General features: G+C 41.2%; 1 protein-coding gene across 5 annotated transcripts in view; it reads left to right on the forward strand.

Moving 5' to 3' along the window:
• The window catches only part of RAB5B (RAB5B, member RAS oncogene family), a 32,808-nt gene extending 18,931 nt beyond the window's left edge, over positions 1–13,877 (forward strand). For all 5 annotated transcript variants that reach the window (XM_034412595.3, XM_087888773.1, XM_087888774.1 and 2 more), the window contains exons 3-6: positions 1,522–1,673; positions 4,700–4,822; positions 8,379–8,472; positions 10,851–13,877. In XM_034412595.3, coding sequence (XP_034268486.1) covers positions 1,522–1,673; positions 4,700–4,822; positions 8,379–8,472; positions 10,851–10,963 — 482 coding nt within the window. In that variant the 3' untranslated portion in view covers positions 10,964–13,877. The remainder of the gene's footprint in view (positions 1–1,521; positions 1,674–4,699; positions 4,823–8,378; positions 8,473–10,850) is intronic.

Genomic DNA, 13,877 nt, shown 5'->3' on the forward strand with positions numbered 1-13,877 from the left:
TTGCAAATTAAAACCTAAGTTTTCCTTTAAAAATACTATTTAAATGTTAAGATGTTTTTTGTTGGTAATGACCGTATTTTCCGGCATATAAGACGACTGGGCGTATAAGACGACCCCCGACTTTTCCTGTTAAAATATAAGGTTTGGACTATACTCGCCGTATAAGACTACCCCTCTTCCAACGCACACCAAATAAAAATTAAAAAACATCAACTGGCTCACCCACAATGTAAAAGCAGCTGTGCTAGACCCAAAATGGCCCCTGCAACAAGCAGGAACCTCACACAGCCACAAAAAGCCCAAAAACCCAACTTTCACACTTTACACACACAAAATTCCACATACAGCTTTGTGAGATTTTGTGTGTTGGTGTAGTTAGAGTGAAACACTACAGAAACACACTAAATCTCAGAAAGCTGCAGAAATATTATTTTATTTTATTTTTATTTTTATATGAAAACTAAATTTAAAACTTCCTAAACTTAAATGGCTAGGTCTAAAAAAGAACAACTAAAAAAAACCCCAATTAACTTTTTTTTTTAAAGCTCCCAAAGGGGAAAAAAACTTACCCAATAGAACAGGGGTCTCCAACCTTGGCAACTTTAAGACTTGTAGACTTCAACTCCCAGAATTCCTCAGCCAGCTTTGGTTTGCTAGCTGAGGAATTCTGGGAGTTGAAGTCCACAACTCCCTGCCTGCTTGATTGCAGCAGGGAGTGGCTTGCTGATGGAATCGATTCAGACAAGCGAAGCAAGGCAAGCGTTGCGATGCGATTAGCAGCTAAGGTAAGCAAGCTGGAGGGGGGAAACTTTTTTCCTTTTACAGGGCTATGGCGATCCCAGCTGCGTTACCTAATTGGCAGACAACTCAGGATCGTCAGAGCTTGCAGAGCCACGTAAAAGAAAAAAAGTTTTTTCCTTTTACATGACTCTGGCATCCCGCTGAGTTGCCTGATTAGCAGGCAAAGCTGGGATCGTCAGAGCTTGGATCGCCAGAGCCATTTAAGGCTCGTCAGAGCCTTTCAGGCTGGTCTGCCTGGTTACAGGAGAACGACAACCGCCGTATAAGACAACCCCCGACTTTTGAGAAGATTTTCATGTGTTAAAAAGTCGTCTTATACGCCGGAAAATACGGTAGGATAGGAAGAGATCTAAAATTCAGTATCAATTAGAGACATGTGGGCAGAAAGTTTGTTTTTCTTCATATTGTTATTCTGAGAATTTTCAGGCATGTGTTTCTTTATTTTACTTCGAAATAATTTAATCCTAGGAAGCTGTGTCATATGATTTCTACCTGTCTAGCAGGCTCTAGCACACTTTGCTTGCAGAATAGAAGTCTAACACACCCTTCACTTTTGTGTATAGCCCTGTACCAGTTACCCCTTACATGCCTTAGATAGGCATTCAAAAATGACCTCCAACAATTTGATGAACAAACAGCTTTAGTAATCTTGTATTTAAATATAAAGGACTGTACTTGTTATGTTCTCATCTCAGTAACTGACTTTCTGTTGTTTTACAGCGGCTTTCCTCACACAGTCTGTTTGTCTAGATGATACAACGGTAAAGTTTGAAATCTGGGATACAGCTGGTCAGGAAAGATATCACAGTTTGGCTCCAATGTATTACCGAGGGGCTCAGGCTGCCATTGTGGTATATGACATAACCAACCAAGTAAGTTTTTACTGTTTGCTAGTGTGCAGATATGGTGGGAAGGGGTATTGTTTATCGGAAGGGTCTGCTAAATTTGAAATGAATCCACTTTTCCATTTATTTATTTATTTATTTATTTGATTTGATTTCTATACCGCCCTACTCCCGAAGGACTCAGGGCGGTGCACAGCCAAACAATAAAATACATACATACAAAATTTAAAAGTAGAATTAAAATCAAATTAAATAGTTTTGGCCCAGACAAATTAAAACCCCAAACAATTTAAAACCAATCTTAAAATTTGAATATATAAAATACTAAAAAATATTAAAAAATTAAAAATCTTTTATAAAGAGGGAGAAAATTAAGCCAGGCCCGCCTGGTGAAATAATAAGGTCTTTAAAGCGCAGCGGAAGGTGCGCAGATCCGGGATCCTCTGTATCTCCGGGGGGAGCTCGTTCCAGATAGTAGGTGCCCCCACAGAGAAGGCTCTCCCCCTGGGGGCCGCCAGTCGACATTGTTTGGCCGACGGCACCCGGAGGAGCCCCTCTCTATGGGAGCGTACCGGCCGGTGGGAGGCTATTGGTGGTAGTAGGCGGTCCCGCAAGTACCCAGATCCTGAGCCATGGAGCGCTTTAAAGGTGGTAACCAAAACCTTGAAGCGCACCCGGAAGACCACCGGGAGCCAGTGCAACTCGCGCAGGAGGGGTGTTACATGGGAATGCCATGTCGCTCCCATTACCACCCGCGCGGCCGCACTCTGCGCCAGTTGGAGCCTCCGGGTGCTCCTCAAGGGGAGCCCCATGTAGAGAGCGTTACAATAGTCCAGGCGGGAGGTGAGGAGGGCATGTGTGACCGTGCGTAAGGAGTCCCGATCCAGAAAAGGACGCAACTGGCGGATCAGGCGAACCTGATGAAAAATCCTCCCGGTCACGGCTGTCAAGTGCTCTTCTAAAGACAGCCATGAATCCAGGAGGACGCCCAAGTTGCGCACCCTCTCCGTGGGGGCCAATGATTCACCCCCAATAGTCAGTGATGGCACCAACTGACTATATCTGGACGTCGGAAACCACAGCCACTCGGTCTTGGATGGGTTGAGCCTGAGCCTATTCCTCCCCATCCAGATCCGCACGGCCTCCAGGCACCGGGACATCACTTCAAGGGCATCGTTGGGGTTAGTTACTATGTCAGAAAAAAACCCAAGAAACACAGTTTAATGACATGTGTTTACAGCAGCAAGAATTAATTTTGTTCAGTGTTCAAAGAAGGACACAATTCTGCCAGTATGTGATAAAACTTGGAGAATATGCAGCAAGGGCAAAACTAACAATACATGTACATAGTACAAGTTTAAATTTAAGCAAGAATGGTTCCCCTATATATACAACATATATCGCATATCACTGCAAATATAATTACCTGTAGTTTGGCTTCTAAGGGGGCCTTAATCTTTACAAACATTTCAAATTAGTGTGATATTTCAGGGTTTATTTCTTTTTAATAAATTTACAGACATTTCTAAAACCCTGTTTTCACTTTGTCATTATGGGGTACTGAGTGTAGATTAATGAGGAAAAAAATGAATTTCAACCTGTAGAATCAGGCTGCAGCATAACAAATTGGCAAAAGTGAAGGGGATCTGAATATTTTTTGAATGCACTATATGTTTCAAGTGTATTGTTTTTTTCCGTCTTTTCCAGTGCTACATTTAACTTTGAAAAAAAATTATACTTGTAATCATTGATTTCCTAAATTACAATCAACATTGAAAAAATACATACGTTTTCTTTTTTCTTTATTTCCAATGTTATGTGATATCTATATAACAGAATAACAAGAATTTCATTATATTATTAAATGTCATTGCATTGAAGTAATATAATGCAGGTAGTCCTTGATTTATGACCACAATTGAGATTGGAATTTCCATTATAAGTTAGTGTACTTGTAAAGCGAGCCATTATATGACCAGATCTGATTTGATAATCATTTTTACTACAGTTGTTTAGTGAATCAGTATGATCATTAAGCAAATCATATGGTCATTAAGCAAATCATATGGTCATTAAGCAAATCCAATTTCCTCAATTGATATTGCAGGTCAGAAACTGGCTGGAAAGGTTGTGAATTGTGGCCATGTGACCACAGCATGCTGCAAGATTGCAGAATGATGCAATCAGTCGTAAATGTGAGCAGGTTGCCAAGTATCTGAATTGCGATCATGTGACTGTGGAGGTAGTGCAGTGATTATAAGTGTGAGAAGAGGACGTAAATCACTTTTTCAGAGGTTGTCGTAATGTTCAACCATTGTTAAGCGACTAGTTGGAAGTGAAGGATTACTTACATATCAAGATTTATAATAATGCAATCAAAAGAGAAAAAAACAGTTTGCCACTTGATCTGAGCTGTAGGTAGTCCTTGACTTATAGCTGGTTGCTTAGCAACCTTTTGAAGTTAACAATTCTCCCAAAAGCTACTTAACAATCTGGTTCCAAAGTTCTGAGGGCGTAGTCATGAGACTCCATTTTGGACGCTTGGCATGTAGCTTACATTTATGGCTATTTGCAGCAGCCCATAGTCATGTGATCAAAATTTCCACCATTTTTGCCCCCCAAAAAATGGTGTTTACCTCTGAGTTTTGGCAAAAGCAGGACATGGTGAACAATGGGTTCATTTAACACCCACCACAAAAAAATGTAAAATAGGGTCAGTCACATGATGACCTGCTTTACAACTATCATGACTTAAACCGCAATGGGCAGGCTCCATTACGGTCATAAATCGAGGACTCCCTGTTGATTAATAATAGGAGAAGAATATTACCTTTGTGGCGTCATCTTTTCATGGCTTCCTAGAGGTATTTGGCCACTGTGGGAAATGAAATGCTGAAGTAGTTATACCTTCCTTTGAATCCAGAAGGTCTCCTTTTATTCCATGAAAATTAGCCAGTTTGAGTAACTTCTGAAATATTGCTTGGTAGTAATTTAGAAATACATTTTTCTTTTGTTTGCATTTCTGATATTCTGTTGTCTGTCTTTTCTGAAAGGAAACATTTGCACGAGCAAAAACATGGGTGAAAGAACTCCAACGGCAAGCTAGCCCAAATATTGTTATAGCCTTAGCAGGAAATAAGGCTGATCTTGCCAACAAGCGCATGGTAGAATATGAAGTAAGTGATATCTTTTGATTAAGATTACCTTTTAACACAAGTTATTTTGCTCATAGTAAGATAGTGGCTTTTATAATTCTGCAAGGCTAAAGCATATGTCCAGGTAAATGGTGTTAGCTTTTCCTTTCTTTTGATGAAAGAAAAGTTAGATAGCTGAGGGTTTTCCTAGTTTGTCCAGTTGGAATTCCAGGACTTAATCTCCATTCTGTATTATATTTGCCCCTTTGTTAGCTTTTGGACAAGAATAAGACTGTCTACTCTTGGGCTAAGTTAATACTGAATCAGAATTTGGGACCATCATGTTTAGTATTTTTGACTCTGGCTTTCTGATTCCTCAGGCAAATATCTTTTAGCTGTGTCCTTTTAGTGAGAGATAACTAGGATTAACATTTAGAGTTTGAAGGGTGTCCCCCCCCCCAAAAAAACCTTGAAAGTATAATATGCTTGCAGATGTTCTATTTTATTTTAATACTTTACATGCCTCTAACATAAAACAGATTTGCCACATTTTATATAAGACTTTTACCATGAGCTATCTTTATTGCTGTACTTTACAGATGAGAGAGAATTATTGCTTTCAAAGAGACCCTTACACTGATAATTTGGTCCAAAGGAACTACATACATAATGTCAGTTCAGAATAGTCACAGTGTATAAATATAGTAGTTGGGAATGTGAGGAAAATTAAATTTTAAGAAAGGATAGTAAAGCAACAAGAAAAAGACTCAGATCTACAGAATACAGAATCCCTCAATCGTTTTTGAAAGAAAAATAACTTCAAAATGATAACAATTATGGTTCATGTACTTGAAATTGTGATGCAAAGTAAGCTTTAGAATGCAGTTACTATGTACAGTATTAAAACTAACAGTTTTTGGACTCTGACTGGGTAGATCAGGGCAGGGTGACGAGGAATAGTCTTGAGAATGTTACCTGGGAGGAGTTTGATGCTGTGACTCCCGATGATGTGGACAGGATTTTGGGGAGACTTAGTGCGGCCACATGTTTACTGGACCCGTGTCCCTCCTGGTTGGTACTGGCCTCCCGGGAGGTTACACGAGGCTGGCTCCAGGGTGTTATCAACGCTTCGTTGAGTGAGGGTCACTTCCCCGCCGCCTTGAAAGAGGCGGTGGTGAGGCCTCTCCTCAAGAAGCCATCCCTGGATCCGGCAATATTGGCCAACTATCGTCCTGTCTCCAACCTTCGCTTCCTGGCGAAGGTTGTTGAGAGTGTGGTCGCGCGACAGTTTCCGCAATTCCTGGAGGAAACATCCTATCTAGATCCGTTCCAGTCGGGTTTCAGGCCTGGGCACAGCACGGAAACGGCATTGGTCGCGTTGGTTGATGATCTCTGGAGGGCTCGGGACAGGGGTTGCTCCTCTGTTCTGGTCCTGCTAGACCTCTCAGCGGCTTTTGATACCATCGACCATGGTATCATGCTGCACCGGTTGGAAGAGTTGGGGATGGGGGGCACCGTATTACGGTGGTTCTCCTCCTTTCTCTCCGACCGGTCGCAGTTTGTGTTGGCAGGGGGGCAGAGGTCGACCTCAAGGCCTCTTATATGTGGAGTGCCTCAGGGGTCGGTCCTCTCGCCCCTCCTGTTCAACATTTATGTGAAGCCGCTGGGCGAGATCATCCGTGGCTTTGGGGTGAGATACCACCAGTACGCTGATGACACCCAGCTGTACATTTCCACCCCAGGCCACCCCAACGATGCCCTTGAAGTGATGTCCCAGTGCCTGGAGGCTGTGCGGGTCTGGATGGGGAGGAACAAGCTCAGGCTCAACCCTTCCAAGACTGAGTGGCTGTGGATGCCGGCATCCCGATATAGTCAGTTGACTCCATCACTGACTATTGGGGGCGAGTCACTGGCCCCCACTGAGAGGGCTCGCAATCTGGGAGTCCTCCTGGATATGCAGCTGTCCTTGGAGGAACATCTGACGGCTGTAGCCAGGGGGACCTTTTGTCAGGTTTGCCTGATTCGCCAGTTGCGGCCCTTTCTTGATCGGGATTCCCTGTGCACAGTCACTCATGCCCTCGTCACCTCTCGCCTTGACTACTGCAACGCTCTCTACATGGGGCTCCCCTTGAAGAGCACCCGGAGGCTCCAACTGGTCCAGAACGCAGCAGTGCGGGTAGTGACGGGAGCAGCATGGCGCTCCCATGTAACACCGCTCCTGCGCGAGCTGCACTGGCTCCCAGTGGTCTTCCGGGTGCGCTTCAAGGTGTTGGTTATCACCTTTAAAGCGCTCCATGGCATAGGGCCTAGCTATCTTCGAGACCGCCTGCTGCCACCGACGACCTCCCATCGACCCGTGCGCTCCCACAGAGAGGGCCTCCTCGGGGTGCCATCAGCCAAACAGTGTAGGCTGGTGACCCCCAGGGGGAGGGCCTTCTCTGTGGGGGCACCTACCCTCTGGAACCAACTGCCTCCAGAGATAAGGAGAATCCAAGACCTCAGTGCCTTCCGCCGTGCCCTTAAAACCTTCCTTTTCCAGCAAGCCGGGCTGGCCTAATTTTTTAAGTGTTTTTTAAGTGTTTTGTCTATTGTTTTTAATTAACGGGGCCAAATTTATATATGTATATTTTTAACTGTTTTTTAATATTTGTATTTGATGTTTTTACTTGGCTGTTCACCGTCCTGAGTCCTCAGGGAGAAGGGCGGTATACAAATTCAAAATTAAATTAAATTAAATTAAATTAAATTTTTTTATCACAGTTATGGCCAGCAATTCACACCCTTGTTCATAACATAATAACACACATAATCTTACTAGGAAGTGAGAATGATAAATATAAGAATTCAAAATAACATTTTTCACTGAGGAATTTCTGATTTGCCCATGAACCCTTGTGGTGACTGCACTCTTAAAACTTTTATAGTCTTCATGCCATTCTCCAAATACTTTCCATGTCTATGAAGCAGCTGGAAATAGTTTTTATTAAATTAATAATGAAATAAAAACAGGTCCAGATTGCATAGGAACAAAATAGAATCAGTAATGGTAATATACAATGTTGCAAGCTGTTTTTATTCACTGTATATAATATTTTTCTTTCTAGGTCCCCAAAATGTACATTTTTCTCTTAATCCTCACAACCCAAGATCTAGCCTAGGTTGAGAAATGGATTACTTTCTTTTGCCCTTTTAGGTGATACTCAAGGCTCAGTATGGTAAATCTCAGTAGGAAAGTTTTGTAATATGTGTGCATACAGCATTTTAAATCTAAGACTCTGAAGTTCAGATATCATTTGCAGTTTATTTACCTTTCCAAACTACAGTCTTAGAAAATAATCTTTGTATGATATTCCCTTATATCTGGCATTATGACAGAGATTCTAGATTGAAATAGGCTTCTAATAATTTATTTCAACATTAGTGGTTCTGTTAAAAAAGAGAACCTGCTCTTTCTTTCCAGTTCCTCGGATTCTGAGGAATTGTATTTTGTATTCTATATTTTAAGCAGTGAACAGTGTTGTCCATTTGCTTTGTCTAATTTAGAGCATTAAATTTGTCTAAAGTTCAGTTTGTTCTTTTCTGTCTTACTGTCCTGCAGGAGGCCCAGGCTTATGCAGATGATAACAGTCTATTGTTTATGGAGACATCAGCCAAGACAGCAATGAACGTTAATGATCTCTTCCTGGCAATAGGTAATGTGCAAGGCATTCATTATATTACAGGTGGTCCTTGATTTATTCCCTTAATGACAGTTGGCCTTGGAACGGGTGCTTTATGGCCTGTAAAGCACTTCTGACAGTAGCAAAGGGTTGCACCTGTGCACATACATGTGATTACAATCACTTGGCAACCCATTTGTATTTACAACTGGTTGCCAAAGGCCCTGTGATCCTGTAATCGCCTATGCAATCTTCCCTGCTGGCTTCCTCAGAAAGTCTTGGACTTCAGAGGAAGAATTTTCAGCCTCTGAGTAGAGAGATACTTGCATACAACCTGTGCTGGGCCTCCCCTACCCTCCTGAGGCACCCCGCATTCCTTAACTTATGCGCTGCCTCTCTGTTACAATGTTGAAAATCCTTCCTGCCGAAATCCAAGCAGGATTTTCAGTGTCAGAGGAAAGAGACACTTGTGCATGACCTGTGCCAGGTCTCCCAAAGTCTTCCCACCCTCTCAGAGGCAGCCCACATTCTTTACCTGACACTCTGTTCGCTTAACAATCCACAAGATCACTTAATGACCACAACCAGTAGTGTCAGGATTGCAGTATTTAGTGAAGCAGTTACATGACTACTTTTTTAATGACTGACAATACAGTCCCAATTGTGGTCATAAATCGAAAATTGCCTATACTTACTAAAGGCTTTGGCTCGTTAAGTTCAGATGGATTGTTTCACATCAAACTGTTCATCTTGATAGATGATACATGCCTCTTATTTAAAGATATTTGCAAAGAACTACCAATTAGAGCACATGTGGGGAAACATTCTCTAGCTAGCCTTTTTTAATAGATGTAAATATTTGCTGAAGAGAATGAGAACTATTTGCAATTATTTCCACAGGCTTTATCTTACACGTCATGACCTACAGTTTAGATCAGGGATGGGGAACTGTGGCCCTCCAGATGTTGTTCAGCTACAGGTTTTAGCATCCCTCACCCTTAGTCACTCTGGTTGTAAACTTTTAATTTCAGCAATTTCTGCAGGGTCGCAAGCTCTTCACCCTGATAAAGTGAAACAGGTACCAGCTATGCTTTCTAAATGTTCTCAGAATTTGTGCTTTTGGAGGACCTCAGCTGCTTTACTGGTGAAGTCATCTGTAAATTGTAGTTCTGAGCTTAGTCAGCTAACAGGGGGCAGCAAAAGATTATTGGTTTCTCTTCAGGATTTGCTCAGTGCTACCAAGTGAATTATAGTTTCTTATTTCAGCCTATTCTGTATAAATTATTAGCATACTGCTTGTTGATGCCAGGAGCTGCACTTAGCTTTTAAGTGGTATATTGAGAGCTATGCTCCAGAGAGTAAGATTACTTAATTTAGCCTTAGATATATTTTTTCCAACCATGTATTTAATAATTTCCGCCCCTTAAATTAAATTACAAATTTGGAACAATTTTGGAATTCTCTGGACTTTTATATATACTTGTATACAACCCTGGGATCATACATTGTGCAGCTCTGGTGTAAATAATTATAAGTTTTTAAAAAGAAATTCTAGAGAACCCCCCCCCTCCAGCTAACCAAGTTTGAATATTGGGGTGCAGGGGGTTTTAAACTGTGCCCTTATAAATTCCACCTTAGTAGAAGTATAACATTAGAGCCTTTGGCAATTCTGGTTTTCATGTGATGATACCTATTTTAGCATTCAATGTAATATCTATTTGAACTTTAATTTCAAAATTTCCACAACGGATGGAAATATTGGAGTTACCATTTCAGTGCAAACCTGCTATTTCAGTGCAACTAAGTTCACTGCTGTTATTCCAGTAATTGATCATATAAGAGCAGGAACCATTTGGGTAGCCAGTGCTGCAGAAGCCTGACATCACTGGTACTTTCTTTATTCTTTATTCATATCAGAAACTGGCATTAAACTTGCCACCCATCGCCGCTATCACCTATCACCATCTCAGTGCACCCATTTTCGGCCCCCCGTGCATCCCGTTTTTGGCCTCTGCATGCCCCATTTTATTTAAAATGCTCATAACACACTATCTCATTTGGTTGGCTTAAGTTCATTTGCTCTACTTTCGATTTTTTTTGTTTTAATTTTGTAGGCTGTCTTCGAAGACCGATTTTAGAAGGCCAAGAGTTGATACATTATTAATATTTAAATATGTGTGAATTATGGAATAAAGCAACATATCAATAAAGCAATTCAAGTAATGCAAACCGATGGCAGGAAAGCAATCCAGGAGGGAGCCCAAATATGCTTCCAAAATAAGTTTTAATTTGCCAGATGAAGGCCAGTAAGGGAGCTCTGCAATACAAAATGTATTTTATTTATTCAGAACTCTGTGGGATAAAACGCGGCAATTGCTTTTCCTCAGTAACATCTTTGTCTGTTCTTCCAGCTAAGAAGCTGCCAAAGAGTGAGCCCCAGAGCACAGGGGGTGCTGTGGGGCGGCGAGGTGTGGACCTTCATGAGCAGTCCCAGCAGAACAAGAGCCAGTGTTGTAGCAACTGAATGGTGGCGTTCAGGCAGCGAGAGATAAGATATAACCTCCATTTCTACCCCACTCCACCTCCCTTCCCTTCCAATAACAGCATTGGCACACTTGGAAGCCGTCCCTTCTCCTGAGAGCTCCGTTTAACTGCACTTCTAACGCTTCAGAAACCATCACGAGACGTCTGTTACCACCACCCAACGGAAAGTGGAGATAGACCGACCGGGGACTTAACTTCCAAAAACAAACTCTTATTCACTTTGTATTATAGGTGCAAATAGCTACCTACTTATTTGGATTCCCCTGCTCTGTTTTCTCCCTGATACTACTACTTTCCCTTGCCATCTCTTATCCCTCCAGCGCACGTGCACCCATACACACCCACGCTGTCTTTGCTCTGATAAAATACGTTGTTCTTAGTCCTATAACATCCACCACCACCTTCACCTCCCCTTTCCTTTCATTTTCTTTAATAATCTGGGGGACAGTCACAAGCAAGGAGAAACATAATTCTTGGAGATTTATTTTTTAAGAGCAAATTTAACTGACTTTCTCAAAAAAAAAAATGCACAATTATTTGAGAAGATCCTCTTAGGAGTTCTCTTACTCATTTTCCATAGCTTCAGAAAAGCTGCAGTGTCCTCGGTTAACTTTTTTTTTTTTAGGGCAGAGACTTGTGGTTAGATTGGAAAAGATGATTGTATTTGCTTTTTTTTTTTCCTGGCTACGGTATGAGGGTGGTCCATTGTCTCAGTGTCGTGACTATAAGGATAAAATGGCTATAAATATAGAGTATAAGAAATACTTTCCAGGACCCTTGCATTTGCTCTTGATTGATGCCTTATATTTTTATTGGCCAGGACAGTACAGGCAGGGCGCAGTGGGGTTGGAGATGAAAACAAGTATACCTTTTAATGTTGCTATTTCAAGTCAGAAGGCTACGGTGTCTCTCCTTTGTTTAGATTCAGTTGTCAGTCCTATTAGAATGAAGAATCGCTTATCTGTAGAAACAAGGTACAAAGAAGACTTAATTTAGCTTTGTTACCTTGGACCCTCTGTCAGGATTCTCCTTGGATAGGTTCTGTCTGCTTAGCCTGAACCTTGGATATGTACATCATTGGTCCATGAAGTAGAAAAGGGTTCTAAATTGCCAAAAGGAAAAAAGTCCATGTGTCCTTAGCAAAACTTGTATAGGGGCAGTTCCCAAGGGTCGCTGCAGATTTTAGAAGTTTTTAGTTATATGGTTGGAATGAGAAACGGGGGGGCAAAAAAGGCAGCACTCTTGTTGGGCAACATGTGACAGGAGGACTAGTACTGTATTTGATATGTTTCCCTTGTTTGAAAAGCGCCATTTTTTGCCTTCTGACTCCTTCCTCACATATAAGACTTGTCTAAAGGGCCTCTAAACTTGAGAATTGTTTAAATTGACAGGTTTTTTTTCTTGCATGCAAAAATGAATAATTTAGGAGTGGGTGACACTGGGATTTTTAGTTTCCTGCTTGTTAGCTAAACAACTTTTTAATAAATTAACTGTAGATAGTGCTACATTGTAAAACAAAGTGTTTCACCTTCTCTCAAATAGCCAGCATCAATCTGTTCTCCATATAAGAACTGTCTCCCCTCTTCAACTGTGGCCTTTACAGAGTTAACAGCATATTCCTCCAGTCCATGCTCTCTCTTTAAATGCTCATAGCTTTTTCATGCTTCAAACTTGAATACAGTTTCTAAAGAGGAACTATTTCCCGGTGCTATCTAGAACTGGTTTAGGGAGCTTTTCTTGGATGTATTACGTTTACTCCATGCAAATTTCTCACATGGTTGAATATTCTACAACAACAGCTTGACATGGGTTTATACACACACACACACACACGGACGGACAGACACACACACACACACACACAATGGACATCAATTCTCTATTATTGGCCCATGCATTTTAATATTGTATTTGTACATAATGTCCTCCTATATTCTGTATAAAGGCTTGCATTTTCTCCCATTCACTGGTGTAACTTAAGTACCAATGTCCACTTAATCAGTGTGAGCATTTAGCATCTGAACTCCAGGCCACCCTGTAGCCTTATGTGGAAACTGTTAAACTCGACACTGCTGCTGGCACACAGCACGGTTGTGCTGCCATTATAAAGGCTAGTTATCTCCACACGTGGCTTTATTGATCTGGAAACAATGAATGGGGGAATCAGACCAGGCTGCAGCTTTAATTATTCAGCAACATGCTGTAGAGTTACGTGTGCTGTAACATCTTTTTTCACCTAATTTACATACACAGTTACTTCTGCAGGTTTAATCCGACTTTTCTCTAGAAAGGTTCATATAGTTTATAAAGCTATCTGGGATCATCTAGATGACTTTAAGAATTTTTCAGTACTCCCTGAGATCTGTTTAAGATCTAATCCTCTTTTTGTTCAAACCCCCAAAGTTCTACATGAATTCTGAAATGGCATCTTACAATTGCGGATTCATTAACTATAAAACTTTTCTTGACAGTGCTCTGACTCCATGCGCATACAATGACACTTGCAGTCCTTATGGAGAACCCAGGAGGAGTCCTAAGCATGTCCTTCCCCTCTTCAATAAAGCTGAAATACTGCACTGTGCTCAGCTCATGACAATGGAAAAATAGATTTTATATTTAAGTAACAAGCAAACCCATTTCTTTCAGTTATTGCCCATCACTTGTTTTTACTAATTCGCTATTAGGTCTTAGACCAAGTGAGGACACTGCAGCTTTTTCTAAACAGAGCAATCCCCCTTTTTCTTCAACTTACTCTTCTCATCTGATCAGAATTCTTTTTTTTTTCCTTCTGAGAAAACTCTCATATTGCATTTAAAATAACAAATCATGGTAACAGAATTCAACTGCTGATTTACCAATGTATTTAATGTAAGTAAACAAAAATCAGTGTATTA

Source organism: Pantherophis guttatus, chromosome 2, assembly GCF_059756535.1.
Source record: "Pantherophis guttatus breed Tessera chromosome 2, ASM5975653v1, whole genome shotgun sequence".
Taxonomy (NCBI): domain Eukaryota; kingdom Metazoa; phylum Chordata; class Lepidosauria; order Squamata; family Colubridae; genus Pantherophis; species Pantherophis guttatus.